Source organism: Azolla caroliniana, unplaced genomic scaffold, assembly GCF_043228905.1.
Source record: "Azolla caroliniana isolate FFs.n. ecotype wild unplaced genomic scaffold, voAzoCaro1.0.p SCAF_256, whole genome shotgun sequence".
NCBI classification, from domain to species: Eukaryota; Viridiplantae; Streptophyta; class Polypodiopsida; order Salviniales; family Salviniaceae; genus Azolla; species Azolla caroliniana.
Window position 1 is genome coordinate 7783 of NW_028230691.1, and position 25280 is coordinate 33062.

Sequence of the window (25280 nt, forward strand, 5' to 3'; positions counted from 1 at the left end):
AAGACAAAATTGGCGACCCCCCCTTCTTTTTTTCTTATAACAGGAGGTCGAGGGGGCACATTGGGGGACGACATTTTTGTAAGGAGGAAACTATCGCCATTTTTCCTTTAGAGCTCATCATCATCTTCTTCACCACTTCTCTTCATCTCTTCATACCCCTTTATCCCCTCATCGCCACGTGTTCGTCTTCTTCGCGTTGGCACTCGAAGTGCTCGTGAGCCCAAGCTTCGTTTGTTCGACGTTGCGAGCCCGTGTGCTCGTGAGCCCAAGCTTCGTTGGTTCGACGTTGCGAGCCCGTGTGCTCGCCGTTCGGGTGGTCGTGGTTCGTTGGGATTGGCATTTTGGTGGTGCTCATGTGTTCATCTCCGTTGTGTTCGGTTTTGCTCTTGTCTCTAAGGGCATTTAGTGTAAATATGTTTTGATTGAGCTTGTGGTTGACTGGAAGTTGCCATTGTAATCAAACCCTATTTTATAAAGGGTTCTCTAGGGTTGGAATCGAACACGTATTTATTTCTTTGGCCAATATAATTTGTGTTTCTTTCTTCTCTCTTTCTTTCGCAAAGAGGATTCATAGAGAGAGTTCGTAGAGAGGATTCGTAGATTGAGGCTTTGTAGAGTGAAGATTCATACAGTGAGGATTCGTAGAGCGAGTATTCGTAGAGCAAATCCAAGATTCGTAGAGTGGGTTCGAAGAGTGCTTTATATTTATAAGATTTAAAATAAATAAATAAATAATTGTTTATCCCTTGAGTACTCCCTAGTCCAAGACCCTCGTGGTCCTGCCTAAGTGACACACGCGCACGAAACTTCGCGACATAAATTGGTGAACCCGACGTGAAAGGGCGGCAAGGGAGAACCAAGATGCGAGGAGGAGAACTCGAAGAAGCGATGGCGGCAGTGGTGGACCACTTGATAAATGCCCGAGAAGGCATAACCAACCTAGACCGGGCCATAGAGACGGTGGTCAACACAACGGGTCGGTTCAATGGAAGAGATATCACGAGCTACTTGGATGCCTATAAGGCCAAGATGCTTATGCGAAACGTCCCCGAAGATAGGCGGCTAACCGGATTCGCTAGAGTGGTAACGCCGAGTCTCCACGCAGAGGTACTTGAGATCCAAGCGGACTGTTGTAATTGGGTGGAGTTCGAAGAAAGACTCCTCAAGATGTACGGCCTTGATGACTCACTCAAAATTTCGAAAAGGGATCTAATGGAGTAGGTTGAGCTTCCCGACAAGGGGAGAAATACTATGGTACTTTTACAAGAATTTGAGAAGCGCTTCGCGCGACTCTCGACTCTCGATAGGATGGTGCTTGACACAAGCAAGGTTCTACTATTCATAAAGGTTGTTGATGCATGAGACCGAGAGAAGGTGGGGTGCCTCCTCGAAACTGATGATGGGCTCCCGACGAATTTGGCTATGGTAAAATGGGTTTGTAGTCTCTTCGATAAGAGAAGGGAATGGAACGACGGGTCTCCGTTCATCGGCCAAACATCCACAGGCTCCATTAGTGAGACACACGAACCCAGGGGTGGTAGAATACCTCAAGAAAGAGAGCAAGCAAATGCAAGGTTCGTCCCCGAGAGAAACGTGGTTAAAGCACCGTCGGGAGGGTCGGCAATAGACAAGCTCACAAAGATGGTGCGAGATCTCCAAATAGTGCAAGCTAGGAGAGAGAGTGGCGGCCCTGAAGATCGACGTCCCCCGTTTGCACAAAGATGTATGTGGTGCGACAACCCTAACTGATGGAAACAATCGACACTTTCCAAACTTCACCTCTCGGCCACAACCAAGGAAACACACACGAATCGTTGTTGCAGAAAATGGGAAATGCAGAAGTAAATAAGTGGACACACGATTTAACGTGGAAAACCCTGTACGGGAAAAACCACAGGAGTACAAGACTCCGAACCAAAACTATGCACAGAGAAGTATACAATGGCGAGTTGCAAGGCGACGACCTTGAGCTCGCTGTCCTCGCCACAGGCGGCGGAAATACACAGAGGCGTCGACCTCTTCCTCTCTCACGCTCTATCTCTCTCACGACTGCTCTCTCTTCACTCCTCTTGAGTGGAAAAACAGAAAAATGAGTAGCAACATTAAAACTGTTTGCCCTAAGTCATATTTATACACATATGACTTTGGGGCTATTTACAACTATAGCCTCAAGGGCCCTTGGCAAACATATTCACAGATATGTCCCCGCATCCGGATCTCTCTCCGGGTACATTCGTCATCCGGCTCCGAAGCCGGGGTCTTCATCATCCGGTTCCGAAACCGGAACCGGGCTTGTCGGCATTCATCTCCGACATCCGACCATCCCATCCGAAGGGACCGTAATCCCAACAAACTCCCCCTTCACTTCGGCATGGGATGTCTCTCCAATCCGATCCTCTTCCGGCATGCTTCCAGCTTGTCGGGTGTGAGCACCTTGGTCAGCATATCCGACCCGTTCTCGTCCGTGTGGACCTTCATCAGCACGAACTCCTTGTCTTCTATCCTTTCCCGGATCCAGTGATATCTTCGCTGGATGTGCTTCGTCCGGGAGTGATAGGCCGCGTTCTTCGCAAGGTGGATTGCACTCTGACTGTCGCAGTAGAGTCGGTACTCCTCCTGCCGGATACCGAGCTCTCTAATGAAGTCCTTCATCCATATTATTTCCTTGCCGGCTTCAACAGCCGCCATGTACTCCGCCTCCGTGGTTGACAACGCAACCGTCTTCTGCAGCCTCGACTGCCATGAAACAGCTCCCCCTGCATACGTCATCACATACCCTGATGTGGACCGGCTGGTATCTGCATCAGCCGACATATCCGAATCGGTGAAGCCGTCGAGTTCGGGCTTACCGAAGCCGAATCGGAGGCACACGTTTGCCGTGCCCTTCAGGTATCGGAGTATCCACTTGGCCGCGTTCCAATGCTCTTTGCCGGGATTGCTCATGTACCGGCTCACCACTCCGACTGCATATCCTATGTCCGGTCTGGTACACACCATTGCGTACATCAAGCTCCCGACGGCAGAGGCATATGGTACTTTCATCATGTCCTCCTTCTCAGCCTTTGTCTTGGGGCTCTGCTTGCTGGACAGCTTGCAGTTTGCCGGGAGTGTTGACCCGACCGGTCTTGCTTCCGACATGTTGAACCGGTGAAGCACCTTGGTCACGTACTTCTCCTGTGACAGCCACAACTGCTTCTTCTTCCGGTCCCGGATGATGTGCATCCCTAGTATTTGCCTCGCCGGACCCAGGTCCTTCATTGAGAAGGTTCGGTGAAGAGCCTTCTTCAGCATCCGTATCTTGACCTAGTCTCGTCCGACGATCAACATGTCGTCCACGTACAGGAGGAGTATTAGAAAGTCTCCTCCTTCGAACTTCTTCACAAACACGCAGTGGTCGGACTGCGTTTTGAGGTACCCTTCGTCGGTCATGAAAGAGTCGAACTTCCGGTACCATTGCCGGGGAGCCTGCTTCAGTCCGTAAAGGCTCTTCTTCAACCGGCATACCAGGTGCTCCTTCCCTTTCTTCTCGAATCCTTCCGGTTGCTGCATGTAGATCTCTTCTTCGAGGTCGCCGTGAAGGAATGCCGTCTTCACGTCCATCTGTTCTACCTCGAGGTCCATGCTTGCCGCTATGCTCAGCACCGTCCGGATGGAGGTCATCTTCACTACCGGGGCAAATATCTCGTCGAAGTCGACGCCCTTCTTCTGTTGAAACCCCTTCACCACGATCCTGGCTTTGTATCTCGGGGGGTTTCCGGCATCTCCCGGTTTCAGCTTGAACACCCACTTGTTTCGAAGTGCCTGCTTTCCTTTCGGCAACTTCACAAGTTCATATGTGTGGTTCTCATGCAGGGAATCCATCTCGTCCTGCATGGCACTCAACCACCTGCGGCTCTGGGTGTCATGCTTTGCTTCTTCAAAGCTCTCCGGCTCCCCCTCGTCGGTTAGCAGCACGTGCTCTGGTTCCGGAAATCTCCGGGGGGCCCTTCTCTCTCTTAGAGGATATCTCCGTTCCGGAGCTTCGGTAACCGGTTCTTCCGATTCTTCTTCTTCCGAATCCATTTCGGGATCGGGGCCGGTTCCGGTATCATTTTCATCTTCTTCAGCCGGTTCTGTTTCTTCACCGTCTTCGGCCGGATCCTCGAGTGCTAACCGGTCCCTTGCCGGTCGGGACTGCTCCTCGTAGAGTTGATCCTCACCGGTCGACTTGGAGCTCTTCATCTTCTTCTCCGACTCCCAGTCGGCGAGTGTCTTGTTCTCCATGAAGATGATATCACGACTCCAGAATATCTTCTTGTCGACCGGGTCCCATACTCGTTAGCCGAACTCGTCATCGCCGTAACCGAGGAATATGCATGGCCGGGTCTTTGGATCTAGCTTTCCTCTCCGGTCCTTAACCACATGCACATATGCGAGACACCCGAACACCTTCAGATGCCGGTAGGATACTTCCCTTCCGGTCCACACTCTCTGCGGCGTGTCTCCGTCCAAAGGTACTGAGGGTGATCTGTTTATCACGTATGTCGCCGTCGACATTGCCTCAGCCCAAAACCCCTTGGGTAATTTCGCATGCGCCAGCATACTCCGGACCCTCTCCATTATGGTCCGGTTCATCCTCTCGGCCAGCCCGTTCAGTTCCGGCGTCTTCGGCACAGTAAACTCGAGCCGGATTCCCTTCGAGCGACAGTACTCCGCGAACTGCCCCCGGTATTCCCCTCCGTTATCCGCTCGTATCGCTTTCAGCTTCTTGCCGGATTCCCTTTCCACTCTCGCGTGGAGTTCTTTGAAGACGCACAACACTTGGTCCTTTGTCTTCAACGGTGCCGTCCACAGCTTCCGGCTGTGATCATCAATGAATGTTACGAAGTACTGGGCTCCGCCATGTGACTTCGTTTCTACCTGACACACATCAGTGTGCACCAACTCCAATGGTGCGCTACGTCTCGTCGGTGGCCTTGAATGGAAGGAGGTTCGGTTCTGCTTACCGGCCAAGCAATCGGTGCACTTCTCCAGGTGCACATGCTTCACTGGAATAAGGTTGTCTTCTGCAAGCCTCTTCATCCCCTTCTCACTCATGTGGCACAGTCTCTTGTGCCACAGCTCACCGGCAGTGTCGGCTGCCACATTCAACTCTTCCGGACACAGCCAGGCATTCATAAGGTACAGTGTGTTGACTTTCCGGGCCCGAGCCACTATCAGGCTCCCCTTGCTGAACTTCATTACACCGTTCCGGATGCTACCTGTGTAGCCTTCATCGTCTAGCCTCCCGGCCGAAATCAGGTTCAATCGAACCTCCGGAACGTGTCGGACATCCTTCAGCAGCATTTTGCATCCGGTCGGGGTTGTCAACCACACGTCTCCTATGCCGGCAATCCGGCACGTACCTTCATTTCCCATCCGAACACAGCCATGCTCACCAGCTGTGTAGGATGAGAAGTATCTTCTTTCCGGGGTCAGGTGGAACGACGCTCCGGAATCGACCACCCAGGTAGTCTCATCGCCGGCAATGTTTAGTTCACCTTCTTCGGTGATGAGCATGATCTCCTCTTCACTTGCCGCGAGTGCCGTCGTTCCTTTCCGGTCCTGCCCTCGCCGATCCGAACCATTCCGGTCCGTGGCTCCCCGGTAAGCATCGTTCCGTTCCGAAGACTTCTTCGAATCGGTGTCGTCGGCTCCGTTGTCTTTTCGGTAATGCTGACAATTCTTTCGGAAGTGCCCCGGCTTCCCACAGTGGAAGCATGTGGGTCTTCCTCTTGACTGCGACCGGGTCCCCGACTTCTCCCGTCTTTGCGGACTCCGGTTCCATTGTCTTCCCCGTTCCGATTCGGTAAGCAACGCCTTCGAGTCGGAGGCCGGTTCTTTATCTCTCCGACGCGCTTCTTCGTTCAAAATACTTGTCTTCACCGTTTGTAGGGACAAGTTATCTTCGGTGCAGGAGGTGCTGAGAATCACCACCAAGTTCTCCCAGCTTTCCGGCAATGTACACATCAGAATGATGGCTTGCATTGCATCCTCCAGCGGGAACTTGATCGCCGCAAGCTGGTTCACGAATCCCATGAACGTGCTTACGTGTTCCACCATACTCTCGCCGTCCCGGTACTTGAGGTTCACTATCTTCCTCATCAGGGAGGTCCGGTTCAACGCATTCTTCCTCTCGTAGAGGCCCGACAGCTTCCGCCACATCTCATATGCGTTGATGTCGTTCGCCACATGTTGTAGAACGCTCACGTCGACGTATTGCCGAATGGTTGCAACGGCTTTCCGGTTCAGAAGCCTCCATTCCGACTCAAGTACCCCCTTCGGTATTTCCGACCTGTCAATCGGTTCGTACAGGTCCCGAACAATCAGAAGATCCTCCATCTTGATCTTCCAGTCGGCGTAATTCTGCGCATTCAGCACCATCATCCCCGGCTGCCCGCTGCCGCCGCCTTCCATTTTCTGCAGCAGCTCGCTCTGATACCAAATTGATGGAAACAATCGACACTTTCCAAACTTCACCTCTCGGCCACAACCAAGGAAACACACACGAATCGTTGTTGCAGAAAATGGGAAATGCAGAAGTAAATAAGTGGACACACGATTTAACGTGGAAAACCCTGTACGGGAAAAACCACGGGAGTACAAGACTCCGAACCAAAACTATGCACAGAGAAGTATACAATGGCGAGCTGCAAGGCGACGACCTTGAGCTCGCTGTCCTCGCCACAGGCGGCGGAAATACACAGAGGCGTCGACCTCTTCCTCTCTCACGCTCTATCTCTCTCACGGCTGCTCTCTCTTCACTCCTCTTGAGTGGAAAAACAGAAAAATGAGTAGCAACATTAAAACTGTTTGCCCTAAGTCATATTTATACACATATGACTTTGGGGCTATTTACAACTATAGCCTCAAGGGCCCTTGGCAAACATATTCACAGATATGTCCCCGCATCCGGATCTCTCTCCGGGTACATTTGTCATCCGGCTCCGAAGCCGGGGTCTTCATCATCCGGTTCCGAAACCGGAACCGAGCTTGTCGGCATTCATCTCCGACATCCGACCATCCCATCCGAAGGGACCGTAATCCCAACACTAACCACCTACGAAGGGAGTGTGGAGACTTTCGATAGGCCCTAAGAAGGGATATTGTCTATTCGACGGAGACAAGACGCCCCTTGGGATTGAATTAAGGCCAAGGGGGCATGAGAAGGCTAATGGAGGAGGCCGAAGCACGACATGTTGAAGTCGTCCACTACTCGGCGTCAGCTGGGATCCGAGTGGGGAAAGAGGTGATGAGGCAAGAGGAGAAAGAGTTTGAGTTTTGGCCATCAATCCTTGGAAGCCTCTCTAAGGGAAAGTTCAAAAGAGAAGAAGCGGATGAAGCGGAAAGAAGGGTCCAAGAAGCAACCGGGTGGAAGGATACGGTGGAAGAAAAGACAGACTTAGTGGAAGTTGCTTGCCAAAACTACGAAGTAATGGTAGGAGAGAAGACGGTAGGAAATGACGAGGGAGCCGGTCCATCAAGGAAATACGACGCTCGAGGTGCGCGAAAAGCGAAGAGCCGAACCAGTCTCAAGCACGCAACGAAAGATGGAAAGAGAAGGGGAACCCCCCCCCCAAATTCAAGCTTTGCTCGGAGATCGAACAAGCAACGAACTTGAAGAAGGTAGTGGAGGAAAGGATCCTCGATAGTCGCATAGAGTATACTCTGCGAGAGGTCCTTGGAATTGCTAAGAAAGAACTCCACGAGGTCATCATCAACCTAATGAAGAGGAAGCGGCTCTCGACGGAGCAAGAAGTAGCAAAGCCCGCGATTGTAAATGCATTGTCAACTGAGGTTCCCGGGGAAGACGAAGACTATACAGGGATAGTCACTACATGAGGCCGCATTGGGCGAGAGCAACAACGGAGACACCGATACGGGTGGGGGATGTAAAAGAGTTGGTTGTAGCATTGATCGACCATGGCTCTGAGATCAACCTTATGTCCATGGACTTTTATAAAAAGGGAAAGTGGTTGATCAACACGAAGCACGGGTGGAAGATTAGAGTGGCGACCTGAGCAACCGAGGAGCTATACGGGGCTTGCCCGAATGTACGTGTGAATGTGGGGGACGTAGAAATAGATCAACATTTCTTTGTTCAAGAGACGTCCTCGCACCTGGTCATCTTGGGTGAACCATACATCACGGCGGCTCGCATGGAGACGAAGGTGCTAGACAACGGGTCGGCATATGCGAGGATCAAGAGCCAAGATGGGAAGCATTCGGTCGAATTCCTTACGGTGAGGCCCAACCATGAGCGCAATCGGGCCTCCGTCAAAGGGGAGAGCCAAGAGGATTTTTTATGCGGGCTTTTAAAGAGTGGGGCCGCAATAGCCCGAGGCAAACTAAGACCCTAAACCCTTGTAAAACTATTAAATGTAATAGGAAACATTTTTGGTTCTCCGAAAATGGAGCTTGTAAAATTACTAGTTTAAGTGATAGAGATAAGTCTAGGGCCAAGAGATACGAAAGGTATCTCAAACAATGTAATTTATTGGGGGAAGATGACACCATAAGCGGGCCATAGAGGAACGTGGGCAACATTCGAGAAATTAAAGGAGAAGTATTGGTGGTCGGGAATGTACAAGGATGTCGCCCATTTCGTGGGGACGTGTGAAAGCTGCCAGATACACTCCAACATACGCCATAGGGATGAGTTGCACCCGACCTACCCACCATACACTTCAAATGGATGGTGGATTTGGTTTCGATGCCGATGGGACTGGGCCAAATGAAATATTTGGTGCTAGCAAGAGAAGACCTAACAAACCAAGTGGAAGGGCGAGCCTTAGCAAACAAAACGACGGCGGGGGTGTGTAAATTCTTACTCGAGGATGTCATCTGCCGGTACGGATGTGTGGGAAAGATAGTGTCCGACAGAGGAGAGTTGAACGCTCACGAAGCTATAGAGCTCTTTGAACGACTTGGAGTGAAGCTCTCTCTCACGACCGCTTATAACCCGGAGGCTAATGGAAAGATAGAACACGGGCACGGGCCCATCGTGAAAGCCATTGTAAGAGCTTGTGATGGGCGAGTCGGGAATTGGCCTCGGTTACTACCTTATGCCTTGTGGGCTGACAAAACAACTCATAGCTCAATTACAGGTTTCATGCCAACTGAACTCATGTATGGACAAAAGCCAGTGATGCCCATTGAAGACACGATCGTGTCATGGGTAGCGATGCCATGGGAAAACGAGATGAGTCGAGTAGAGCTTCTAGAAACAAGGATAAGGCAACTTGAGAGAAGACCCGAAGACTTGGAGTTGGCAACGGAGAGGTTAGAAGCGGCTAGGCTAAGTAACAAAGCCCGGTTCAACAAGACACACCGACTACGCCCTCGGAGGATCGAAGAAGGAGATTGGGTGATTGTATATGATAGTAGTCTCGACAATCAACATAGCTCGATGCGGAAATTTGCAAAGCGATGGTTCGGGTTGTACGTGGTAATGAGTGCAAACGATAATGCTACCTACCATCTTGCTGAACTCGATGGGACTAAGCTGGCAGTACCAATAGCAGGGAAGCGGGTCAAAATCTTCAAAAAGCGACATGATAGGGAGCCAAACCTCGATGACCTTGACGAAGATAAAGGCGAGCAAACAACGAGCCATGGTGTCAATGAGGAGGAGGAAATGAACTATTGACCACCCTCAGCCCGCCATTCTTGGCACATACTGGAGGATGTGCGGTTTGGTGGGGGTGGATGTCGTGATGTGGCGTGCTTAAGAGCGGGAAAAACCGACGAAAAGGGGGTCAAAATGTGCATGTGCAATGTGTGCACACACAAAGGCGATTAATTATGTATATGCAAAATAAAAGGGAAAAGAAAGGGTGAAAACGATGTATAGAAGCTCGTGCAAAAAGTAAGAGAGAGGAAAGATAAAAGGTAGAGGGGAGACAGGCTATGAATTTGTAGAGGTAGAATTATATATTATATAAAATAGAGTTAATGGGCTAGTGGATAGTCAAATTGACCTCTAGCTAGAGGTGCACGGTTCAAAGTTGGTCTTACAATGAAGCATGATTTAAGGAATTTTATTCCTTTTGCATTGAAGACAAAATTGGCGACCCCCCTTTCTTTGTTTCCTATAAAAGGAGGTCAAGGGGGCACATTGGGGGACGATGTTTTTGTAAGGAGGAGACTATCGCCATTTTTCCTTCGGAGCTCATCATCATCTTCTTCACCACTTCTCTTCATCTCTTTATACCCCTTTATCCCCTCATCGCCACGTGCTCGTCTTCTTCACGTTGGCACTCGAAGTGCTCATGAGCCCAAGCTTCGTTGGTTCGATGTTGCTTCGCCACGTTCATCGTTGCGAGCCCGTGTTCTCGTCGTTCGGGTGGTCGTGGTTCGTTGGGGTTGGCATTTTGGTGGTGCTCGTGTGTTCATCTTCGTCGTGTTCGGTTTTGCTCTTGTCTCTAAGGGCATTTAGTATTTATGTTGGTTGACTTGAAGTTGCCATTGTAATCAAACCCTATTTTATAAAGGGTCCTGTAGCGTTGGAATCGAACACGTATTTATTTCTTTGGCCGATATCATTCGTGTTTCTTTCTTCTCTCTTTCTTTCGCAAAGAGGATTCGTAGAGAGAGTTCGTAGAGAGGATTCGTAGAGTGAGGATTCGAAGAGTGAGGATTCGTAGAGTGAGGATTCGTAGGGTGAGGATTCATAGGGTGAGGATTCGTAGAGTGAGGATTCGCAAAGTGAGGATTCGGTGAGTGAAGATTCGTAGAGTCGGTTCGAAGAGTGCTTTATATTTATAAGATTTAAAATAAATAAATAAATAAATATTTATCCCTTGAGTACTCCCTAGTCCAAGACCCTCGTGGTCCCGCCCAAGTAACACACACGCGCGAGACTTTGCAACAACGCTACATATGAGTTGTGTTGAGTAGGATTTGGTGACATCTAATGAAGGTAATGGCTAGGATTGGCACTACCTTTATTGTTGTTTCTTATCCATGCATTTAGTGGTAAGCTTTCTCCGCTACAAATGGGCAACAATCATAGTTGGTTTTGAACAATGGCATGCCGCATAAGACAACTATGATGGAAAATGTGATTACAAGGGAGTTTGGTAATATCAACATTAGCTTCAAATTCCTCCAAACAAATAGGGCGTTCTCTTTTATCACATCTTGTTTAGAAGTACTTTGTCGTATATAACTCCATCTGACAAACTCTTAGGATTGCATGTATATGATTCCCTCCTCTTGTGCTCCTCTCATCATCATTGTCTTCTAGAAGGAATTGCATATGTTGAAACAAGGAACTTGACGCCGATGCATGACTATATCATTGAAGAAAAAACCAGAAGGATCCTTATAAATACATAACTATATTACATTGACATTACAAAAAAGTGAGTTGATCTTTTACCTAGAATTGTGTCGTAGGGATGCATTTGAATCAAATGACATCCACATATTCATGGAGAATTGTAGTTCACACTATAGAAGAGTAGCACGCAATGACGACACTTGTTTGTGACTATAAAAACTATGATGAAATAATTATAGTGAGGAGGTAATCAAATGGAAAATAATTATTTAAATAAATTTCAAAGTCTACTATCAGTATTGTATTTTCATGGAGCCGATTTTGAAAAGGCATTCACATTCTAGAGGGCTTAGTGCAATAATTGTTTGTTTTTATCTAGTTTCATTGCCAACAGATAGAGAAGGACACACGTGTATTAGAAACATCGGATTATCTATGTTGTGCATTTCATGCCAGTTATTGTACATAAATTTATGTGTATGTGCACACGTGACTAAAATTCGGCCGTTGGAAGTTGCTTAAATTGACAGCAGATAAACTCCATCTAATCACTCATTCAAATATGTGAAAATGCTTTTGATGAACCCTTGTGGAAGACTATGAATAAGAATATTCATAATTAAGAACACGGCTTTGAGATTACTCTACCAGTAATATACTGAACTCACATTTTTCCTTTTCCAATGCATGCCTTTATTCTTCTATAATGGCCAACCTTTATATAATAGAGATTACATATAGCCATGTTGTAAAGCTATTGAACCTTTTAAATAATGTTATCAATTTGCATGGCACTCAAGTATTGCTAGTGTAAGTCATAAAACATATTGTTAGAAAATTCTATTTTGTAGCATGATTGTTGTTTTCTTTTTGTTGTCAAACGTATGGTAGCTTGTTTTAATTATGTTTTGAAAAAATCCCTCTCCAAGGAGATTTCCCATAGATTAATCATTATAGTATTCATCAAAGGTTATGTAAGATCATGTATTAAGCTTTTTTGAAGTCTTAACGTCGAAATGCTAGGGGTAAAGACTATATTTTTGTAAGCATATATATTTAATCCTATTCGAAATGGATTGCACATAAGTACACTTAAAAGAGTGTAGATAAGTATGTTAATGACATTCCTTGTTAGTTTTTTATAGATGTGATAAGGTCTAATCTTTAACTTTTAAGGAATTTTTCATAAATTTCACGTTAAGTTGAAATTTTGAAGGGGGTAAGGCCAAATAGTTTGGGATATTCTCCGACATTACGAAAAATCCTCAATGGACCACTAGGAATCTACAAAGTTCAATAACATTTTTATGCTTGAATTATTCAACATTGTACACGTATAAAGGATAGAGATCATGAGACCATAGCATTGCTACGTGACAAAAGCAAAATGCCCATGCCTCTTGTAAAGTTCGAGAATGTTTAATCTTTTTAGCAGGAATATGCAGGTAAGAACTTAGAGGTTACAAGTCCAATCCATCACAGAAATTATCTCTAATTATTTATTCAATGCAATGTGGATGGGTGAGATGAGCTTAGGCAATTGTATAGAATCCACATTATTCAAGGCAATGTGGGGGGAGAAGATGAACTTAGGCACATGCAAACCTAGAAAAGTATGTCTTTAAATCTTTTAGTAGAATCTTGATGAAGCCATAACTCAAATAATTAAGCACTTGTTCTAGTATTGCCATAGAAGCAAAGATGCAACACCTCTTTAGTCATTTCAAGAGCTTTTAGATATTTAGTCTCATGTTCAAAGCTACCACACAATACATCTAATCTTTCAATTAGGTGAGATTTTGGGGATTCTAGACAATGTGGATGCCACTTACCACAAGGTCTTCTATCAACGTATTGTTCATGAATTATTCTTCATGTCAAATCTTTTAAGCAATCCTTGTATCATCATGGTTAGTTGTGTGACGTATCCCTCAAAAAATGTCAAATATTTTTCAAGTGGGTTTAGAATTTTGTGTGTAGTATTTTTTGTGGGTTTAGAATTCTATAGTCATGTCCCTAGATTCAATAATTTAATTATGCTTAGGCTTACGAATGCCTTTTATTATTGCTTTCCCTCATGGAATAACAACCCATTTACATGTTGAGGGAGATGAACCTTATCAACCTTGACACCTTTGTTCTTCACATTCATTTGTACTCCATATAGGAACTTCGCATTGCATGACATAAGCTGACATCCTGACTAATCTTTTTAGACGGAACATCATCTCACATATGAATAGGAAGTAAAGCTTTATGACTAACAGAGAATGCCACAACTAGTTGTATTAGATCTTGGGGGATCACAAACGAGTTTCTAGCACTCTAAATGTTGAAGTTGATACAAGGCTTCCAATTGCCAATCTCTACTGCCATTAACTTAAGATCAAGCAATCACTGTGTGGATTAGCTTTTTACAGTTTACCCATTATAAAAGTAGCTGTACATGAATAAAGTAGCCGTACATGAATAGTCAGGTTTCAATATTAAGTGTCCATAATTACATAATGTCAAAAATACCAGTAATGCTAGCCTAATTATCACGCTACAATGCACAACAAACTTATGAAGAAATTGGAGAATATGTTTAGTTTTCAGAATCTATTACGAGAAATAACTTCTAATTTACAAGAATTTAGTAGAAATTGTATATATTCCTGTCCAAGTACATCCCCTTTTCAAAACCCCTCCATAAATCTTTCTAACGAAATTCAAAAATTCTGCACGAATCTTCAAAAACAATATACATTATCTCTTTTTAAACTCTCTTTGTTCGGAATAATGTGACATAAATGATTATCTTCCAGTAATTGTCTGTTCCTACTTTTTCCAGACATCAAATTTTCCATTGTTGTGAGTCATTCAAGAACATGATCAGTAGAAAGAATTCGAGATCTACTCGATGAATATTTGGATCCGATCACCTCGTCCATTATCTATGTCCAGTAATTGTTGTCCACTTCTCATTTCTCCATCATATTTGTATACCGACTCATCCAACAATTCCGCTAGATTTATCCCGGCGACTCCTGTAAAATGAGGAGAATCAATTATACATCATATCCACCTCTGGAATTTAGAACTAACACAAAAATGATAATAAATTATGTAAATACCTGGAATGATATTTGCTAAGCCATCCAGAAATCCCGCCTGCACAGCCAACAAATTATCCATCATGAGTAGGTCTGTATTGATGTGTTACAACTGCATATTGATGAAATATAATAAATCCCAATTGCATGTTCTATGTATAAAAAATGTGATGTGATGGCAATTTTGATAATATCTGATAGATAAACTCCCATAATAAAGTTAAAGAGATCTGTTGACAGTGTGTAAATAAATTGAGCATTGAATTGGAAATCACGAAAAGCCACAACAAAGATGGTCTCGTCAAGAAACACTCTCAGATGTGTGTCTAATCTGCAACAAATAATGCATTATTCAGTGCATGAAATAGTTTTTAAATTCCCACTGCCGTGTGTAAGAACAGGTAAGTTTTCATCCAGTGAACTCTAATATCCAATTGGAAAATGCATAACATAAACAATGAACTACTTGGAGGCTTATTGCAGCTACGCAAATTCTATGCATACTTCAGAATGGTAATAATCAACTAAAACTTATTTTTGTAATTCCAATGAGCTCATTTTCTTCCATTTTGCTTGAAAAATAGTTCATAAAAGAATATGAGTTACCGGAACTCCCACATCAAGCTTCACTACTCCATTGTTTGCCGTGACTTTGACACGAAGTGTACGAGACCAAATCCTTGGCAGTGGCGCAGATGAACTCTCTTCTTTATCATCTTCAAGCACATCAGGTATAACATAATCATTTTTCCTGGTTTCCTCATCCCCAATTTCTGAAGAAATGACTTCCCTGGAGGATAAATCTTTGATAGCATTTCTCACTACCACGTCTCCATTCCGGAGCAAATTCTGTTTCGAACCATCATCTATCATACATGAAAAAATTGGAAATGCTTAAAAATGCAATGTTGCAAAGTTTTGAGAAAATCGATGACTGATTTTATATGCAAGCACACCTGATTCTGTAAGCTCTTCAGAATTCGCTGAAATTTTGTACTTTTCCTCTTCCTGATAGTACTGATTAAACCCAACTACTCTCTTGATCTCTTCAAAAGATGGGAGATCAGCAGGGGGTGGCATCCGGCCACTCTTTAGAGCAACCAAAGCATCCTGGAATCATCAATACCATAAAACTTTGGTCTAGAAGTGGTAAACTACAGAACTTTAGAAAAGATGTTCTTTCCTAGAAGAATCTATAAATCAATCAAAATAATTATGCAAAATAGTGAGCTGTATTTGATCAGAATGAAGGGAGTAAATGAAATTAAACGAATATGCTAAAACAGAGGACAAGAGCCAGCTTAATATCAGAATCCTACGATTAATGAAGAATGTCTTTAATTTCTATTGCAAGATAATGTACCAGCATGAGATACTTGCTTATTTTAAAGTCATCAGATATAACAGATTTTATGTGGTTGTCATGATACCACTAATTGAAGTCATTTTTATTATAAAAGTCAACAGTATTTTGGCTCCCACATTTAGTGATGTTACAAATTGCTCTTCCCAATTATCTGTAATGAACCATAGTTTTGAAGTTGATACCTTTGGGATTTTTAAACGCAGAATTCCTCAAGTTTCATTTTTCACCACAAAGCAGCACTAAACATGATACAATTTAGATTCTCAAACAGAAAATGGGAATATTTGCATGATTTGACAAGACAATGGTTTTTTTTTCCCATAAAATAGCTCAAGGAGAATGTACACACACCACCCCTGACGATATAAATTCTTCCTAATAAGATTGCCTTACACCTAGGTAGCATGTCTATACCAGGAAGATCAGAGAGCTGCATCAAACTGGATTTCTAAGAAGAGTTTTAACATGTTTATACAAGGAAGATCATAAACTGGGACGATCTGGATTTGTTTAAAACTTTTGGCAGATTCCATGGTAATAAATTCCATATGCAAACCAGGATGACATCTACAGTGATAAATTCCTCACAGAGCTGAACGAGAAACATGTTTTCACTATATCATACATTCATGATCACTATCTATTAGACAGGGTATTTTCACCAAGAGAAGTATGAAAAATTACAAAGTGCCTAAATCAATCAGATGATATTTCCAAGCACAACAAGTAGCAGCTACACTAAACCAATGATATTTCATTCAGCCTGTAGCCTAATACCCATAGGGAAGGATGTAAATGGCAAGGATACTTTAAATTGTAAAATTCACCAAAATCAAGCAAGACAAAAAGCCAAAATAATTCTTGAGATATCTTCTCACTAAGAATTGACATCACACCCATCAATATCAACCCATATCATAAAACATCTGAGAATTCATCATGAACTCAAATGTGCTGCTTTCACAACTCTCTGAGCATAATGAGGAGCAACATACCTGCATTGCAGAAATCGACACTCCAATCAAGGAAAGTGGATATGACACAATCTTATATCCCAGTGCCTCCAGTTCAAGAGGAGTTAATATAGGTGTTCTTCCGCCACCTTCTAACATGTTTGCCTGAAACCGCCTTTATATATGAGATCAATCCTGCCAAAATTATACCGCATATATGGAAGCTAGAAATTTATGGTTCACACAAAGATAAAGAAAGATGTATTAGCATCTCTATAAAGCCATAATGGCCTATTGGACTTAGCAATGATTAGAACTGTTGATGTTAACTCATCAATGTGAGAAACAAAACATCATTCTACTCCAGCTTCTTAAACAGAAATGTTTTGAAGAATCAGCCATTCCTAAAATAGTACATAAGGACATTTATACAGGTTTCTTCTACAGACATTTTTGGTATAAAAAGTGTACCATTTTAGGGATGCCAAGAGAGACGTTACAAAAGGCTAGCATTTCTTCCTTTGAATTCAATGCATCTATAAAAAGCACATCTGCCCCTGCCTCTGCAAAAGCTTCAGCTCTCCACAAAGCTTCATGCAGTGAAACAGCTTGACGAGCATCTGTGCGGCCAACAATAACTATATCTGATGAGCTTTCATTTCGTGCATCTACTGCAGCTTTGATCCGCATTATTGCTTCTTTTCTAGATACTACTTTTCTTCCTTTAGTATGCCCACAAGCTTTGGGAGAAACCTGTAAATATTTTAAGGATGGATCAGCATTTTCCACACAAATCGAGTTTACCTTGAGCAAATTAAAGTACAATTTTTTTTCTTTCCCTATTATTTGGATAATGCTCCTACCATTATCCATTTATATTTCAAAAGCCCTAACACATAAACCTTTACTTCTTTCTTCTCTTTATAAAAAACTAATTGCAATATAGTTTTTGTTTTTCCCTATTATTCGGAAAATGTGCATACCCTTATCTATTTTAACCTTTCAAAAACACGAAAGCATAAATATTTCCTTTTTTCTTCTCTTTTGTAACATTTCTATAAGTGACACTCTTTCAAAACCCACAAAACCCTCTTCAGGCCATGCATAAGCCATAGGAGGACCATTGCTACTTAGAAGTTTTGGTGTTGAGTCTGGTACAAATTTAATAGCAAAATAAACTACAAAACAAATAGGGAAAGAAGAAAAACTTATTTCCTTATGGAGAGATAAAAGCTAACATATTTGACCATCACTGAATTCTCAAAATAGTGATTAGATGATCCTCTACAAAGATGCTCGGAAAAATATCCCTAAACTAGAAAATTATTGGAGGACTTATGAGACCCAAATTAGTTTCATTTATGGCTTAGGAAGTTTATACCAATCTGAAAACGATCCAATTCATATGCTTGACAAAGGGAAATATCCATTTACACTGGTTAATTCCTTCCCGATGTGTATTTAATACCTCTAGTTGCAAACAACTTAGTCATCCACTTAATTTTCCGTTTTTCATATATCTCATCTACGTAAAGTTCCGTTTTTCATATATCTCATCTAGTCACGAATTAGACCTTGTCTAACTTTCAAGTTCAGAGCCATGGGTCTCATACATGAATTACACTCCTTGTAAAGACTTTACAACTTTGAGCACCACCACTACTTACTACTATCTTAAGAGAATGGAGAACCAGTGGTGATAGCGACAAATAGCTTTGATGCTGACTCTCTGGAAGCTGAGCCCATTGATGCTCTAGCAAAACAACAATTTCTATTCAAAGTCCAAGCATGTTGCAATTCATTATCATTACATCAAAATTAGACGTTAATAAAAAGAAATTTCTATTGCAATGTTGTTCTATGGACAATATGATAGCAGATACGTTATCAAATCTTTTGTCTAACAAAGCATAAAGATTTCACCACTCAGTAAAAGATCCTCCTCTTGCCCTCTACTTGATACACAATATTGAAGGGTGTCGCTCCCCACTAATGGCTGTTTAATCCGGGCACATGATCAAAACGGCAAGAAGCGAAATGCATACATGTTCACATCCTTGTCCAACCTTCTCAGTATTTTAAATCAAATCTATTTGTAGGTTTCTTTCATTGAGAGACCAATGTTGTAATGGGGGTGTTGGATATATATAGACAGACAGATAGATATATAGATATAAAATGGCTTCCAACAGGAAAAATGGATGTGCTCCATGTGCCTAGCATTGCAAAGAATTCGGTCTCAGTAGGCTAAGTGGTAGCGCGGCCCATGCCAATGAGATTCCATACAAGCTGACACTTTATAGAGAATAAACCACCCATGGCTGTAATAGGAAAGTGAGAGGTGTGGATGTCCATCTTTGGTAATAGATATAGACATGTGTCACAAACAAGTTAGGCCATATCAGCCCATCAACTCTAAAAACTACATTCAAAGAGTACATACTGAGCAAATTATGACAATTTGAAAGTCCGAAGATGCAATGGGTATTGAAACATGCCAGCTAGGAAAGCAAGATAAAACCACATTTTCACTTAGTAAGGCCTCTATCGGCAATGTTGGGGGAGAAGTTGAACAAGCACTATTTGACAGAAACAGCTAACACTGTTGAGTGTATCCTCAGCAGATGGACTGCCATAGATGTACACAAGGTTGCACTTGAACAGTGCTTCTACCATAGAGAACTAGATCTCTCACAATTGAAAGTTTTTGGCTCAATGCCCTTTGCACATATACTAACATAACAAAGATCAAAGCTGGACACAGAAGCAGATAAGCGTATCCTAGATGGATACTTAGAAGAGCAAAAAGGTACGAAGGCTATAATCCGCTTTAAAGAAAATCCAAAGAAGCAGAGATGTAACCTTCAACGACATTAGCTCTCCATACACCAGTGACGAGGAACAAGATTGTTCATGCAGCACTACTAGTTCAAGAGGAAGCAAATATATCAACAGACCTGAGAATAGGTACAACTTTGGAACTAAAGAAATAGTCTTCAGAAACATTGAGTTCGCAAAAATGTTTGAATTAATGAGCACGGAGCAGTTTCAATCTGATATGGTGTCATTCACAATGACAAGGTATGTTAACTGGGACTGTGGTCACCTAACAAGCACAAGTGCAATACTTTCACAATACTGGTATGCACTGAAGCTCTTAAGGAAATATGGTATGCTGGAATGCAAAGAAATATTCGCCCCGTTGGAACAGGCCGTAAAGATATGCACAAATAGTGGAGCAATGCTAGAGGATCCAACAATGTATTGGCATATAGTAGGCAGTCTCATGTGTCTTACCATGACAAAACAGTACTTTCATTGACCTATCATTAATCTCCATAGGTGTTAAAATCTCGGAGTTGGAATCTTGTTGCACTTGGACTGAATATGCTAAATGCGTTCAAGATCTCCTTTGTATATCTTTGTTGAATGATGAAGAATTTCACTGCCTCATACCAAACACACAGCATCCCAGATTTAATCCATGATGACCAAGTCTGTCATCTCAAACTTGGTCCTGAAGTCCAAAATTATTATTTGTATTATACATGCAGAGTTTTCCCAATTTACTATTCTACATTCAGCCACATAATATTGTTTAGGGTCTATATTTAACTGATTATATCTTTGTATCCAAGCTCAAGATCTATGCAATCATTATCTACATTATATAGCCGGTAGTTTCATATTATGTCATGAGATTAATGTCATAACTTTTACCTGATCTTCCAAAAGAATTCCTGCAAATCCTGCAGCTATATAACTTTTTACTGTACGTTTAACATTCAATGCATTTCCATAACCATTATCTCCATCACCGATTACAGGAATAGAAACAGCAGATGTGATGTGCCGACCCTGATCAACCATTTCTCCAAATGATATTAAACCTGTGTCTGGTAAAGCCAATCGAGCCGCAGAAACTGCAAAGCCTGCAATGACAACAAATAGATCAAAAAGAAAGATAATCAAACATATTTAAATCAATGAGTGCAGATATATCAGAGCTTATTGCAAAGAGATCTTTTATTTCATCAAAAAGGAGAGATTTATGAAAACAACAAGCTAATTTCTCCACAATTTACTTCGCCGCATGTTTAGAGAGAAGATTGACAAAATTCGAGGGAACTTTTACAGGAAACTTAGTACATAATGTTCTACCTGAGGAAATGCTCCGAGTTCAAGCTGTTTGCTTCAATCAACAAGCTATTTTCTTGGCATTTGTTTAAAAAATGCCTCAAAGAGAAGCTCAACAAGCTAATTTACAGAGATTGCCCTCTTTGTACAGATCAATGAAGGTACTTTTTTACAGTTTTTTTTCTTAACTTCAGATATATGCAAAGATGACAAGCTATTTACAGAGATAGGCCTGTTTGTTTCTATCAATAAGCTATTGTCAGACAGCTTTCTTCATAATTTTTTTGAACAAAAAAATATCTCCATAAATTCAAGTGATTTTGAAGAAACTTCCACACAATAGTCATTTCAAAAGGTTTACCTCTTTTTTAGTCAAAAAAACTATTTTCTTTACAATGTATTTAAGAGAAGTTTGCTTTGAACCTCCATGGATACATGAAATCTGCGTACTTCAAACACTAAAAAGAAAACAAATAGAAGTAAAGGTGCACAGATTACATTTTCCACATAGATCAACCACCTCCTATAGATAAAATAAGCTATGTTCTTCACAATATCCTCAGCAACAGGTACATGAAAAATGCCTTAAAGCACAAAAATTAATGAGAACCAGATATAGATGAGCTAAATTCATGGATTTTCACATAAAGCTTGCCTCTTTGTCAAAATTTTATACTTTTACGGATCTACCTGTTTCTTGAGATCAAAGAAGCTATTTTTTCACAGTTTCGTTGGCATCACATAATCCAACCGGATCAACAAAAGCAATGTTTCTTCTCAACTTTATTCATCCGCATATATCTCAAAGAGAAGATCAATTCATTACCACTCATGAAGGTGAAGGAGAATCCTGCATTCTCGACGAGCTTCGCACTGAGAGCATCATAGCAAGCAGGTCCTTGATGAATCCCAGGAGACGCTAAGATTTTCCTTAAAGAAGAAGAGGACGATAAGGATGATGATGATGATGATGAGCCTCCTTCATTCTCGTCGCTTCTGCTGCTATTTCCGATACCGTTCACGACGATGAGGGACGAATCTCTTCGCTTCTTATAATGGAAGCGTCTTTCAGAAGTAAGACTGAGAGAAGGTCGAAATGCTGCACGGCTAGGGTTAGGAGCAGGAGCAGGATTGCACAGAAATAAGGAACTGGTCGCCGGTGGCGGCAGCAGCAGCATCGTGTTAATAGACGACAGGTGTCGGAAGGGAGAAACAAGAGGGTTGGTTTTTATAAGAGAGTAAAATAGAACGGTAAGGCTCTCGTACAATACATAATAGATGATTTATGAACCTCCCGTGAACTTGGCTTTTCCATCGATCTCTTAGTCCTTGTAGCTTCCGGCATGACTCTAGCCTCTCTCGCCCTGTTTATGTTCTCTACGCATGAGAAGGAAGGCTATGGTTTAGATTCGCATGTTACGTAATAATGCCTTTCATATCATGAGATGCATTGCTTCCTTACCTGTCACCTCTTATATTGTGACCACAACCTTGAACTTGGCACTGTCATTGTCACTATTTTGTGGCTTTTATTTTGTACCTAGCCTTGGAGGTCGGCACTATGGTTACTAGCTTCCTAGTCAATATGTGTTTGAGAGAGGAATAAGGTCGGATCCACATGCTAAGTAAAGGATGTGACTTTTCCGAACCTCGGGCCTTCACTTCTACTTTCACCAGAACTCTTGAGTGTTTCTAATTCTAGTTATGAATCCTATTTTGTATAGAATGCTAGCTTTGGCTTTGTTCTGACTTGGTTGCCCTTGGGGGGGGGAAAGTTTATATAGAATTGATAAAGTTATTTCACTTCCTAGATTGGTGAACACTTTGTGTTTTGTATCTAAGCAAACCTACATTTAATCATGACCACTTTTTTGTTTGTGGCTTGTGTTTTGAATTTTATTGAGTGGATATTACAGGATAACTTCCCATGAGGTCCTTCATCGAGGTATTTATTGTCTTATGCACGCAACGCATGTGCTTAATAGCAAGGTTCTTGATAATTTCTACAATTCAAATCCCAATGACACCACAAAAAGTGTCAAGGGCGTCCAATCTAAGGGAGCATTGTCCATGGCTCAAATGTTGCATGGCTTGGATCAAAACTCATTATGTGCCAACACATGGCTTGATTAGTCTTGCCATAAATTATGAGATCCATTGGCTTGGACAATTGGTTGTTCTGAACTCCAAGTGAAAAACGTCAACTGTCATTCTTCTCATGGGTCACGTGTTCACTGAAGCGCAAGAAGAAGACCGAACATTATTAGTACACGAGAAAGAAAAAAGACATGCAATTTTCGGAAGCTTCAAAAAAGGCAATATACAACTAAGTCGAGCGGACAAATCATTCTAATTTGTATGGTTTGTCGGAACGATAAAAACTGGGGGTTTTCAAACTGAAACGGGAGCATGCCGCCACAAAGATGAGGATGAAGGAAATTTGGGTGGGTGAGAAGGGAGACGTGACTAAATTGTCTTACGGATAATGATAATGATAATGCTTAACCCCCACCCCCCCAAACAACAAAAGAAGGACTCATTTCTCGTGTGTAAATGGAACCTTGAAAGTAATAACTTTCCTCGCAGTCAACAGACACACACCCCTGCGGAGAGATACACACAGAAACAGAGAATTTAGAGCCTCACAAACATATAGAACGCACCATTTTGCTCCACGAATTGGTCAGATCCTTGCTCCCCCATGGCGGCTGCCTCTCCAGCTCCTACTTCTCTCGCTAATGCTAATTCTAATGATAACAGAAACGAACCCTCTAGCCCTGCCACTCCTAATGATAACCCAAACAACCCTCCGAGTAACCAGAACACTTCTACTTCGGATCAGCAACCAGTTTCTACCAATCCTCTCTTTGTAATCCAACCCTCTCCATTCGTTTCATCCACGTGAGTTCTCTCTCTCTCTCTCTCTTGCATTTCTGTTATTTATATGCTATTTATTATTCATTTTTATATGTTATATATATATTTCAATGTCATTGTTGTTTTCATTTCTTAATCCGGGCCTCTTAATTCTTGTTTGGAAATTTGAGGAGTTGTGTTTGCTGGCGATCTTTGCATTAGATGAGCTGGAGATAGTGTGTGCAAGTTATTTGCTGATGTTTTGTTGTTCATATATGTATATATGTATGTATGTATTTATGTATGTATGTATGTGTATGTATGTGTGTGTGTGTGTGTGTGTATATATGCATATGTACACACAGAGTTGAACAAATCCGTATGATGGCAGCAAATGAAGGTCTCAAGCTATAGACTAACTAGGCCAATATGTCTTCTTGAATAAGATAGAAAGAAAGCCAAAGTAAACACAGATCTTAAGTAACACCAATATGTATTCAATAAGATGAAAGGAGTTCCCTTATGAAGTGTGTCTCATGTGGGTTTTCTCTTCTATGCAGCCCTCCAGACTTAGAACCTAACGTCGGGGGCCTAACTAAAGTGCATGTTCAAGCATTGGATGAAATTATATCAGTGAACTCGTTTTTTACCGTGGCGGTCTTCATAGGCTTCTCCTTAACTAATCCCTCCGCCGACGGCAGTTTGGTTGGAAAGTGCTTTGTAGGTGCAGACTTCACCAAGTATCTCCTCGTTTTTGAGGTCATTGCCTTTAGTAGTTACCTCCTCTCTAGCCTTATAGCTCAAGGACTCAAGCTTTTGATCGTCATTTTGAATTCCAAAGACCAGGCCGAAGTACTTTCAGCTCAAATCAAGCCGCAAGTGTTAAGGTTTGGCATGCTTTTCACTGTTGTTGGGACCACCATGGGCACTGTCTTTCTTACCCTTTCGATCGTGTTCTTCATCCAAATAAGGCTAGGGCTGCTCCATTGTGATAATGTGTGGTCAAAGTGGGCCACCATTCCAGTGGTTACCATGGTTGGTGGTGGGTTAGTGACATTCTTGTTTTCATCCCTCTATGCCTTTAGTACATAAGTTTCTCAGATGTTATGTGTTTGTGGTTCTTTTGTGCCGTCTCCACAAACATCGATGTTGCATAACAAGTGATTGTTTGATATGCCGATCACTTTTGGATGAAAGGAAAATATGGTTTCGTGATCTACTTTGTAAAGTTCATGTTTGTTGTGACTCTTCAGCTAAAACTATGAGAGAGATGATCGAACAAGTGTAGTTGGTGGTGTCAAACTTGTTGTCTTGTGTTGCATTTGGCATATGGTTCTGCAGAATTAAAAGGGGTGGATAAGCATGATTACCCAATTAGTTGTAGCATCTTACTAATAACATGAGGCTCATAAGTTTGAATCCTATGTAGACCCAAATTGGCCATTTGCAAGACACTAAGAAGATTAAAGGGTGGATGGATGAACATGCTCCCTTGCTTGAATCTTGATCTCCTAATATGCAAGAGATCTAAAGCAAGTCATTTCTACATTCTTGGACCAGCCTATTTGGTT

The 25280-nt window shown here is 42.5% G+C and overlaps 2 protein-coding genes across 2 annotated transcripts; one reads left to right on the forward strand and one right to left on the reverse strand.

The window, feature by feature from the left end:
* Window positions 1-13876: 13876 nt before the first annotated feature.
* LOC147848694 (uncharacterized) lies at window positions 13877-22069 on the reverse strand. The gene is made up of 8 exons (XM_087338217.1): window positions 21680-22069; window positions 20437-20648; window positions 17188-17469; window positions 16759-16881; window positions 15354-15507; window positions 15004-15263; window positions 14419-14455; window positions 13877-14331 (listed from the first exon to the last, which is right to left on the reverse strand). Exons 1-8 carry the CDS (start codon window positions 22029-22031, stop codon window positions 14198-14200), a joined length of 1554 nt encoding a protein of 517 aa, XP_087194343.1. The 5' UTR covers window positions 22032-22069; the 3' UTR covers window positions 13877-14197.
* Window positions 22070-23476: 1407 nt separating this feature from the next.
* Window positions 23477-24892, forward strand: LOC147848695 (uncharacterized). The gene is made up of 2 exons (XM_087338218.1): window positions 23477-23754; window positions 24270-24892. The coding sequence occupies exons 1-2, from the start codon at window positions 23555-23557 to the stop codon at window positions 24799-24801; spliced, it is 732 nt and encodes a 243-aa protein (XP_087194344.1). The 5' UTR covers window positions 23477-23554; the 3' UTR covers window positions 24802-24892.
* The last annotated feature ends 388 nt before the right edge of the window (window positions 24893-25280 follow it).

Coding starts and splice junctions, on each gene's coding strand:
- LOC147848694 (XM_087338217.1), bottom strand. CDS start 22,031: ATGCTGCTGCTGCCGCCACCGGCGACCAGTTCCTTATTTCTGTGCAAT. Junction 16,882..17,187: donor CTCTTGGCATCCCTAAAATG/GTACACTTTTTA, acceptor AGGCGGTTTCAG/GCAAACATGTTAGAAGGTGG. Junction 15,264..15,353: donor TGAAGAGCTTACAGAATCAG/GTGTGCTTGCAT, acceptor CATGTATGATAG/ATGATGGTTCGAAACAGAAT.
- LOC147848695 (XM_087338218.1), top strand. CDS start 23,555: ATGGCGGCTGCCTCTCCAGCTCCTACTTCTCTCGCTAATGCTAATTCT. Junction 23,755..24,269: donor TCTCCATTCGTTTCATCCAC/GTGAGTTCTCTC, acceptor TCTTCTATGCAG/CCCTCCAGACTTAGAACCTA.